Source organism: Quercus suber, unplaced genomic scaffold (assembly GCF_002906115.3).
Source record: "Quercus suber isolate HL8 unplaced genomic scaffold, Cork oak 2.0 scaffold_10, whole genome shotgun sequence".
In the NCBI taxonomy this organism is placed as follows: domain Eukaryota; kingdom Viridiplantae; phylum Streptophyta; class Magnoliopsida; order Fagales; family Fagaceae; genus Quercus; species Quercus suber.
The window spans coordinates 1,996,550-2,008,256 of NW_027069476.1; the positions used below are offsets into that span (position 1 = coordinate 1,996,550).

Here is an 11,707-nt window from a genome sequence, read left to right on the forward strand (position 1 = left end):
GATAAGCTTCCAAACGTTATGTTTTGGGTTATTGTGGTATTTTTCATATATGATTTCCCTTATTATGTTTTTCTTCCCTGCCAATGTTTTTTGTCTCTGCATATATGGGAATCCATCCCTTAATATTTTATGCCTGAGTTTTAAAAATTGGCAGGCGATTTATAAAGCCATTTGGAGAAGAAGATTACAGAACGATGTGAGCTTGGAGAGTTCCAGGCAAGAGAGAGAGAGAGATGGGGTGGAGAGGCTTAATAATCATTTAATGCTCTTACTTATTAATGTTAAAAGGTAATGAAATGGAACAAATGTTTTTTTAACCATTAGATTTAATAGAAATCAATGATTTAAAAAATGTGTAATTTTATTTAAGTTACACTAAATATAACTTAAACTCATCTCATATATATTTACCTCACAGCCCAATAAGATTTAAGTCATAATAATTCACGGTGCCATTTTCCATCACAATATGGGCATGACAAAGTGTTCATCTTGATTTTCCAACAACAAATGGGGGTGACAACAAACAAACAAAAAAAAAACACTTTGGTTATTGCAACTATTAACGTTGGTGTTAGCGAGCCCCACAAATACGCGAGGATGACAACAAACAAACAAACCAAAAAAAAAAACACTTTGGTTATTGCAACTATTAACGTTGGTGTTAGCGAGCCCCACAAATACGCGTGCACTTTGCCGCATGGCTCGCTGACGCTGTCGGCAATACACTTGGACGTTAGTTTGTAATTTGTATGAATATTCTTTAGAAACATCCACTGATTTTTTAATGCCTATTTTCATCACCCTCGGTTTAGGGAAAGGACATCCATGCCCACATTGTCTCCACTGCTCAAGAAAGTATACCATGTTTTGATAATACCAACTCAGTATCTGTTTTGGTATTTTCTACCCAATAAATAAGTAACACTTATTTCAAAAAACTACATCAGACTACTCCAATAAATTAATTACAATATTTTATACTATCAGGAAGATAAATTAATCATTTATTAAAGTAGTCTGATATGATTTTTTGAAACATGTGTCACTCATTTATTGGGTAGGAAATACTAAAACAGATGTTGTGTTGGTATTACCGAAACATGATATACTTTCTCCCATTGCTCAACATTACTATGTGTTTAAATTATCTTTGTTAAATGAGTTATGCTAACGAGTGTCCTTAGGACAATATTTAATAATTCATTTTAGGAAAGTTTTGACACTACTTTTATGGGAAATAAAAAAAGCTGTCAAAATATTAATTGTTTTTTTTTCCATAAAAACTTTCTTTAAATGGATTGTTAACAATTACCCTAAGGGGATTTGGATCCGGTGCAATTACACCACACCCACTCACATCAATTTTTATCACTTTCATTTTTTGACTTTAACTTTTTAACTTTTTAACCTTTTTTTTTTTCAATGGTTGAGATTGAAAGTTTATTTTTTGAACTTTCAATCAAAACCGTATATTACTATTGCATCAGGTGCAATACCCTAGGTATTGCACCTGATCTGAATCTGCCCTAAGAGCATCCATTAGCATTTCCCTATATAATATATATATATATAATTTTAAAATACAAAAACTTGAATCATTTTAAAATTTTATAAGTATAGAAGAAAATACAAAATTTTGCAGTCATGAAAGATATGGGAAGAAAATATAATGAAATGGTAAGTTATTAAAATTTGCATCCAATAAAAAAAATGTTAAATGGTATCAGTGGTAACTCCAGGATTTTTTTTTCTAGGGTAGTCAGCACTAGCAGAGCTAAGAATTTGTTGTGAGGACAAGTAAAAAAATAATATGATTAAAAAAAATTCTATATATACAACTTCCATATTATATACAATAATATGAAATAATATTTTAAATAAAATTTATTCTACAATACTACTATATTGTACAATAATTTTAAAGAATTATTAAAAGTTTAAAGATTTGTAAGACAACATACAAAAATAGAATGCATAAACTAATAGAATTAAATAACTAATCATACTATTTTGTCAATTTAATAATAACTTACTTTATTTGTGTAATATCAATTAAATAAAAAGATATGATAAAGAAATGGGTAATTCCACTAACATACCTTAAGATTTGGGCTAATACTAACAAAGTCCAAGACTTTTCAAAACTAGCTAATTTGGTCCTAAAGCGGTAAAGCCAACTTATTCCCTAAACAGTTATTTATTTTCTCTCAACTGTTTTAAGAACTAAATTAGCTTTAGGGATCAAATTGGTTAGTTTTGAAAAGTCTTGAACCTAGTTAGCATTAGCTCAAACCTCAGGGGGAGTAAATGGAATTTACTCTAAATAAAAACACTAAAACACCTAGGAATATTGTTGGGAGTAAATGAGAAATTAAGAAAAACACTAATTATTCATGTGGTCACTCACTTGGAATTGGAGCAAGCATTAAAAGATTTCTTGGACTTGAAAATCTATAGAGTACTTATTAAACTACTTGATCGAACAAAGAGAAAATATAGAGCATAGAGAAAAACTAAGAAAACATGAAAGGGAGAAAGAGAAATAGAGAAAATGGTGAAAGAATCACAAATGTAAATACTAATCTGCTGATTGTATCGATGGTGTAATTTGTTGCTGATGAAGAAAAGTGTAGTGAAAAACAACTTCATTCCGTTGTCAATGCCAAAGTCTTGAAGAGAAGGTTTATTTATTTTTAATGAATGAGCAAAAGATTGATTTTTTTTTCTTTCTTACAAAATTGAATGTTTTAAGAGTATTGTTACTTTTAGAAAATTTTCACAACAAAATTTAGGTTGCAATCTATTAAAGGTAAGTAAAAAAGTGGTGTTAGTTGTGAGTTTAGATAAAAATCAGTTACAACTTATCATTTAACTCTTATTGTAAAAATATTATGAAAGTAGCACTAAAATGATCATATTCAAGTTTATTTCAGTTGGATTTTAAAAAAAATTCGAGTCAAAGTATTCAAAATTTTATTTTAAGAGGTCAAAAAAATTAAATTTTATATATAATATTCATTTTGAGACCAAGTCCACTTGTATGTAATGTCGGCCCTAATTGGTATAAAATTATTTAAAGTTATTCTAGGTGTAACTTGCACTTGCTCATATATAAAAACTTATATTTTTAAAAATATTTTAAACATCTATAAACTTATCTTAAAATTTTCCAAAGGTGTAAGAAAAACAAACGTAGCATAATGGTGGGTTTGTCCAAATTTCCATCAAATAAAAAAGAACATTGAGTGGAGTAACTTTGAGGAAGGTATTAAAAAAATGTAGTACAATGATGGTTTGTCTAAATTTCTATCAAACTAAAAAATATTAAGTGGAGTAATCATGTATATATTCCTAATGATCCAAAATTGCACGGGGGATGATTTGATGTTTCCACCAACTCTGCCACAAGATTAATAGATTATTTTTTGCTGTGACTTTAATTTCCAGAAATTGGAAAATTAGTATAACCTCAATATGTTCAATGGAGAGCTAAAAGAATCACTTAATAGTCTCCAAGAATCCATTTAGATTGGTCATTTGGTTTGTTGCATTAATATTATGATTCATGTGGTAATGGAAGTTGTGATCACTTGAGTTTGCTTGGTTCTCTTTGCAGATATTCTCTGGTGCAATCTAACATAATTTGCCTCTTGCTTTTCAACAACAATACAACATTGATTGTATTCTGTGTTTTGAGGTTATAAGCTACTGTCTTATCTAGCATGCCCATCCTGACACATTTATTTGGATAAGAAGATATCAGTAATGTCCTTGCAATGCATACATGGAAATCTGCATGACTGAACAACTCAAATGGGTCCAATCCTAGTCTCAACTGAAATGTGATTCGAAAAAATCTGCCTCATCATGCTTAAATCTTCAGCTTGCTTTTGTGGTAGTTCACCATTCAAGAGTGAGATGTTTCAATGTTGTACATTAGGAAAGAAATGGAAAACTAATCTAAGTGAAGTTCTCCTATGTCATCAAAAAAAAAAAAAAAAAAAAAAAAAAAAATATCTGTTTAAGGACATTCTTCTCAGGTTTCCTTTCCTCATCCTTAATCATCACAAGAGCATACACTTCCATGTTGCCTGTGTAATAGTCTGTGAATGAAGGAAATATAGTTATTCTTTGCTTATTCTGGAATCTTGTTCTTAACTCTTAGCCAATCAGAATCTGTTGCATGTATTTGATACTTGGAGCATGGGTTTGTTGTATAGGCCGCAAAGATCTGCAATAATTTGGCAATGGCTATTAGCATGCTTGGTGTTTCAGAAGCCCTTGCTCTTGGTCAGTCTCTGGGAATTTCTGCCAGTACTCTGACAAAAGTATTCAACTCTTCAAGTGCTCGCTGTTGGAGTAGGTATTTAATACTTCTTTTGTACTCATCTGTTAGTGACATTTGATACTCTCCTTCAAACAAGACTACAATGGAAGCACGAGTACCCTAAACTAGTTCTGAAGTTTGTGCTGAAAGATGATCTTAATGTGACTAAAAGTTATGAATCGGCAAAACAAAAATGAATTAAGATTGGAACCTCTTCCTTAAAGCAAAACTTTGTTGGCAGAAATTTGCATAAGATAAACCCAAATTTTTATTTTTTTAAAAAGCTACCTTGGAGACACGTAACATAGTTTCCCAGAATCCTCTCCTTTTATGACATCAGAAAAAACCTTCATTAAAAGAGTAATTTGGATGAATACACCCATATATTTGTTGTAGAAACCGTTTGCAACCATCTATCCCAAAAGCTATGCTGTTAGAAGTGGGCAAACAATGTTTATTGAATTATTGAGCATTCACCACCACTAACAGAAACAGATCAGGAATATGGCTTTTCTAGGTCATTGGATATCAGTAGTTCAATAGTGGTCTTGAGAGATATAATTGAATTTCTCTACCAGTGGGGCATATTATCAGGTTGGCAGCCTTGTGGCTCAAATTTAAATAAATCTGCATTTCTCCTGGGTTAATCAGTATCTATATACTAAGGACATGCAAATGACAGTGACAGCTATAATCCAGTTCCTGGAGTGATGGAAGGAGCACCCTCTTCTAGGAATTATGACGGTGGGTTTGCATCTAAGCTTATGGTAAGCGGTTTAGCTTGTTTGCTTGTAAAATGATGACTTTTTTTTTTTTTAATGTTAATTTAGATAACATGGTCATGTACTCCCCAAACCTTTGTGTGCCTGTACTCTCTGCTTCACTTGGTGGCTCAATCACACAGTGGGGCACCTAATCCTTGGATGGGCTTATTTAAGAGCTAGGATGAGTCAAGTAGACTAAAGACCTGCCTGACTATTCTTGGTTTTTCTTGTCATAAAATATTATTAGAAACATACCTAACTAGTGGTTTGTAATTTAAATCTTTGGATCTGATCTTTATGCACTTCTTTGTGCTGCAGGCTAAAGACTTAAACCTTGCAGCAGAATCAGCCAAAGACATTGGTCAAAAATGCCCATTAACATCCCATGCTCTAGAGATGTATGTCCTTTTTCCTTTGTATAGCAATTCAGGATTTTCATAATTCTAGCATAAAATATTGTTCAGTTTCTGATCCTCTGATAATCATTTTATCACTAGTGACTTCAGTCAGATTTCATTGCATATTGAGCAATTCTAATAATATATCTTGAACCGTGTTGTACTTATTGTCTAATTTCTAGACTGGAGCCAAGACTGGGATGGACGAGGATTATTGATAAAACATATTGCTGTAGCCCAGACTAGCTAGTCAGACTAAGCTCAATTGAATTTGCTTTTATCCTAAACTACTTCTATGAATATAAAGAGGCCAACCCATATGCTTTTAGTACATAATTTGCATGACTTATATGTTGATTTGAGGCCAAAAAAAGAAAAATAAAAGAAAAGAAATAAACTATGAGGCTAGACATAGAGTATGGAGAACGTCAGATACATGCTTGTATAAAATAAAATTTTTTTTGAGAGAGTTTCAACCTATGACGTCCGCTCCTAATGATAGTTCTTTATCATCAGAACAAAACACCAATCAGTTTTTGGTGTAGGTGGAGATTGAATCCCAAATCTCTTATTCAACCATTAAAGATTTTACCAGTTGAGCTAAAAAAATAATTAATCACGTGTAAATGCAACTTTGAATTTTTTCTTTAGTTCTCCAAAAATGAGAATAGAAAAGTTGATTTTTTAAAGATAATTTTGAGATTATCAAACACGTTTGGAGCTTGTAGGGCTTTGGTGAACAATATTGCACAAGACAAGGTAGTACATTGATAATGTTTCTGCCGAGCTGCTACTCACTTGATTGACCATAGAGCTTACAAACCTCCCCTTCTTTGGTCTACTGTCATTTTCCAAGCCCTACTACCAGCGGTTGAGACTGTCACACCAGTCAAAATAGTACTCCACTATGTTTTCAATAACGGTGTGACTTTGTGTGTGAGAATGATGTGGCAATCATGGATGCTTAAAATATTTTCAACGACCAAGATTAACAGAATTTTAATGTGGTTTATCCTAAATAATCTAGAGAAACTGGATTCCACTTAATGAAGTCCATCTCCTTAACTTCATGTCTCTTGATCTTCTTTTTTTTTTTTCCTCATTTTCAGATGTGGTTCCCCTCATTTTCAGATGTGGTTCTGTGTGGAGTACACAACTATAAAGTTGGTTGTTTCCATCTTTTTTCCTCCCTCATTTTCAGTTGTTGTTCTTTGTGGAGTACACAACTATAAATTTAAGGTTGTTGAGTTGGTGGCTTGAATTGTGCACATGGAAGAGCACGAAGCACTAAGTCCTAGCTATGTACAACAAAACCACTTTTTCCTACTGCTAATAGAATTGGGTATCCTCCACGGAAAGCACAAACTGACTGCAGTCAACCATATATATCTGGCCAAACGTCAGTTTCACACAACTTTGATCCTTTACACACCAGGTTTAGAACTCTTTGGATGTATTTGGACTTGGTTTTATGTGACCTTTGTAATATCTATATTTTCTTAATGAAACTCTTTTTTTGACTTTGCCTGTGGACGGAGGCCGAAGGCTTCAACCACAAAAACTGTCTTTCTTGTGTGATTGCTTTTTCTATTTTGATTTTGCGTAAACCTATTAGTATTGGATAGATTCACAAAATAGGTATCAAACTTTTGCTATCTCTACAATGGTCTTTCCTCAAAAGTCAGTCCAAGTGATTTTTGAATTACTTAACCTCTCTATCTAACCTCCATGACTAGTGATTATTACCTTTCCAACCAAGATTATCCTGCAATTTTTTAAAACTTCATTTTCCTTTTTCTCATATGTGGGGCAGTCTTCTTCAAACTTGAATATTGGAACTGAACGAACTTGTTTTTGGTTTGACCTTATCATTATTAGAATTACTATTATAATTATCTTCAGCATCACTATTACAAGGCCATTTTGAAGGAATTGAGCGACCTGTTGCATGTCCAAGTTTCATTTGCAGCAATCTGTATGGTTGCTACAATTTTAAGTAATTAATATTTTAATTAAATTCTGAAGCTATTACAAAATTTGATACAGGCTGCTGTTAACATCTTGCTTGTTAAAGAAGATAAATTGAGCAAAAAGTTGGTCATGCGACATCAATTTTCTGCCCTATAGAATTTGATGAAAACTATGCTATAGTGCAACAAGAACAAGAGGGTGAAGCTTGAAATTACTAGTGCAACATGTTAAGTTGAATCATCATAAGCTGATGAACCAATTCTTTCCTGCAGATATACAGAGCTTTGCAAGGATGGCCATGAAACTAGGGACTTCTCCTGTGTTTTCCGTCATTATTTCTCTGGCATGGATGAGTTATAGTTCAACCAGCAAATGAAATGCTTGTATTCAGCCAAAGAAAAAGGTTTTGCTTGTAGAAGCAGCTCAAAGTGTTGGAAAACTTTATGCGTCTTTTTAGCATCCGATTCTTTGCCATTTCACACTGGTTTGTTAGTTGTTAGAATTGTTCGTTTCTTTAAACCGGTTGAATTCATTGCAGTCTTGTATATTTTGTCTGAAATAAGTTGCATAAAGCACCAGAGTATCTAATATCTAAATTTATATCATATATATACAATAAAAGATGGGTCTTAAAAGATATGGTTGCATCAAGTGAATTTCTTGTCTTTGCGACAAATGGCTATACTCATTAATTATTCAACTTTAGTAAGGAATTTATGCATCGTGTTTATTTTTAAAAGGATTCATGCATGTGCATTAGTAACAAACTAGTAAATTATCAGGTAGTGAGCAGTGATTTCATCTGGACAAGCTTCCAAAGCAAAAACCAAAGGGAAGTGTTAGATATTTCGATTTTAATTTCATAAATTAAAAAAATTGTACAATGACTGTTTAATTTATTGGGAATTTGCGGATGAATCAAAAGTTAGTAGCAGTAAATGGGACCCCCCCAACTGTTGTGAACATTAATTTTGATGCAACGGTTAGAGAGGATAAATTTGATAAAACAAATTGATCCTCCTCACAAAAACCACCAAGAGCCTTAATATTTCCTTAGTCAGGCTATAAAAATTTGATAAAACCAAGGAAAAAGAAATGTGTGGCATCATTGATTCATAGGAATGGCAACAGGTCGGGTTCGGGTCGGGTTTTTGTATACCTGGACCCGACTCGTGAGTCAAGACCCATGGCCCGGACCCGGCCCGTTAACTAAACGGGTTTTTTTTTTCCGGGCCCTGAACCCGCCTTAGCTGGGCCCCGCAAGCCCCACGGGCCCCGTTAAAGGATTGGGCCCAATTTGTGGCCCAACCAAAAGAAAAAAAAAAAAAAAATTCAGATCCAAACACAACCACAATCACAATCACAGAAATCTTTCCTTTTCAAAATCACAATCCAAACACAATCACAATCACAATCACAAAAATCACAAACACAAATTTCAGATCTACATTTTCCCTTTCAAAATCACAATCCAAACAAAAATTTCAGATTTATGATTTTCATTTTTCCCTTTCAGAAATCATTAACACAAACACAAACACAAATTCACATGATTGAGGCGAACTGAACCCAGAAAAAAAAAAAAAAAGAAGAAAAAAGAAAAAAAAATGGAGACAGTGCGACATCGGCGACGGCGAGGACGAAACGGAGATGAGACTTGAGAGAAACGGGAACGGCGGGGACGAAACTGCATCTTTCCCTTCTTAAATTTGTCGGAAATGGAAGTCCCACTAGCTTGTCTGATGAGTTCCTGATGCTCATGACACTATACATACAGCTTGTGGCCGTGCATGTGACAGTGTGAGATCACTGAGAGATGAAGAGATGAGAGGCAGTGAGTGAGAGAGCTGAAGAGATGAGAGATTGAGAGGCGTGAGAGGCTGAAATGAGGAGAGGAATCATAAGTTTAGGGTTTTAACTATATATATATGAGGGTAATTTAGTAATTTTATATGTAATATAACCGGGTCTTAACCGGGTCGGGTTTCGGGTTTTTTATGATAAAACCCGGACCCGACTCGGACCCGCTTCGGGTTTTTTTTTTTAAAACCCATACCCGACCCTATTCTTTATCGGGCCGGGTAAAATCCGGCCCATTAGAGTTAGGTCGGGTTGGGTATCCGCGGATCGGATCTAAATTGCCATCCCTATTGATTCATTGACATGAAATTAAGTAAAGCAAATATTTAAAATATATAAAATAAAGAGAGACAGAGAGATCTGTTTGCAATGTTCAAACCAATTCTAGTAGTTACTACCTACAGAAGCCTGTGAATATCATGGACAACGTAAAATTATATTGACTTGTGTAATCTGAAACGTTAAAGCTCACTCTTCTAAAGAAGCTTGTGAATGGCGAACTTGGTTTGGACACTTTGATCCTATACGCTAAAATCTATTTTCCTTTGTGTCATATGTGGGGCTATCTTCTTCATACTTGTTTTGGCTTTGATTTTTCATCATTAGATTCTAATTATAATTTCCTTCTGCATTACTATTACTAGGCCATTATACAGGAATTGAGCTTTGCATATACAAGTTTCATTTGCAACAATCTGGATAATTGAGACAAAACGTTTATAATTTAAGTAATTGATAACCTAATTATACTGTGAAGCTATTCAAAATTTGGTATAGGCTGGTGTTAACATCTTGTTAAAGAAGATATCTTCACGAAGAATTGGCCATGCCACATCAATTTTCTGCCTTACAGAATCTGATGAAAATTAAGTTGTTGTGCAACATGTTATCACTAATGCAACATGTTATCAGCGACAGAAAATTTGTTTCCATAGTATTTAAAGGAATGTAACCAAACACTTAAAAATATTTTCTAGAGTATTTTCTGTTAGGATATATGTGGAACTTGTTAGAACATATATTATGTAAATTGGCTAATCCTTTGACAAAATGCATTTTACTTGTAATTGGGTAGATCTAGGATGAGTTTAATATTTCAAGGAATAAGAGTTTAAGTTTGGTATTGAAACTATGCAAATCTGTTCAAGAAACAAATGAAGAAGTGCTGTTCATTAAATCTCGACAGATAGATATCTATCAAGGATTAATGCTTGTGCTCGACAGAAACAGTATTTATCGAGAATTATGAAATTCAGATTTCTAGATCTGTTTTCATGCATATCCAAGTGTATTTGTGTAGGGTTTTTTTTTTCATAACCTTAAACATATATAAGGATTATTTTAAGGGCCGTCTCACTTGATGCAAACAGATGCACCTTGATGCAAAGTGATTATTTATGCATATTGTGACCGGAGACAATTTGCCCTTGTTCATGATCTTTTCCTTCTAGAAGCTGTTGCGTCTTTGCGCCAAGGGTTTTGTAATTAAGGAGCTTCTTGATCTTTATCGTTTGGATGAATTGAAGAACTTTGTAGCCAACATTTTTCTCAAGTTAGTGTGTTAGTCACGTACTTGGATTCGTGCATTGATTGGTTAGTCATGTACTTGGAGCCGTGCATTGAAAGGAGAGATTGTCACTACATTATAAGTCCAATTGGGTATTGGGGTAAGGGTTCAACTGTAAGTTGGTATTAGGTATTGAGATTTCTTTTATTTGTAACCACTTGTTTTGATAATAGTGAAATTTTGAGAGTGGCGACTTTAATTGACCCGGTTGAGTTTTCCTCGATGGTTTTTTCCATTCATAAACAAATCATCTGTGTCAAATTTATTTTCCATTGTATTTAGTTATTTGGTGATTTGTTTGTGTTACCACACTTATTACATGTAATTGAATCTAATTAATTCACTTGGCTAATTAATTGATTAATTTATCAAAGGGGTCAATACATTTTTGACTTATCATTTTCAAGAACACAACCAAACACTTGAATATATTTTGCTTTAAGGAAAATATTTTCACTTGAATATATTTTATGGTCAGGAAACATTTTCTATCAAACGGAATAGAGCCTAAGTCACCCTTGTTTGGACGTTGGAGAAGGAAGGGAAGGAGAAGTTGACGGAGAAAGATAGAGTTCTGTTTGTTTTGCTGACATGGACCTAAGTTGGAATTTTAATTGACGTGGTTGATTTTGATCAGGCCTGGTGCGTCATATTGCAGAAATTGCACATAAACCAATTGCGGGGGAAATGCTCACATTGAAAAGTGAAATTGTTTTCTCACCGAAAGATAGCATAAGTGGAGAGATCATCCAGAGTTTTTAGCGTATTTTATTAAGTAAGTATTAAAAAAAAAAAAAAAATCCCCACCCTTCTTTTA

General features: G+C 33.5%; 1 protein-coding gene across 2 annotated transcripts; it reads left to right on the forward strand.

Annotated features, from left to right (window-relative positions):
- Positions 1-3,476: 3,476 nt before the first annotated feature.
- On the forward strand, positions 3,477-8,100 carry LOC112035417 (probable 3-hydroxyisobutyrate dehydrogenase, mitochondrial). 2 transcript variants are annotated; one of them, XM_065777830.1, is made up of 5 exons: positions 3,477-3,700; positions 4,224-4,366; positions 5,013-5,097; positions 5,413-5,492; positions 7,539-7,712. In XM_065777830.1, exons 2-5 carry the CDS (start codon positions 4,251-4,253, stop codon positions 7,576-7,578), a joined length of 321 nt encoding a protein of 106 aa, XP_065633902.1. In that variant the 5' UTR covers positions 3,477-3,700; positions 4,224-4,250; the 3' UTR covers positions 7,579-7,712. The 2 variants fall into 2 exon arrangements, with proteins under 2 accessions (XP_065633902.1, XP_065633898.1); XM_065777826.1 differs by lacking the exon at positions 7,539-7,712 and adding an exon at positions 7,736-8,100 and having other exon boundaries at positions 3,483-3,700.
- The last annotated feature ends 3,607 nt before the right edge of the window (positions 8,101-11,707 follow it).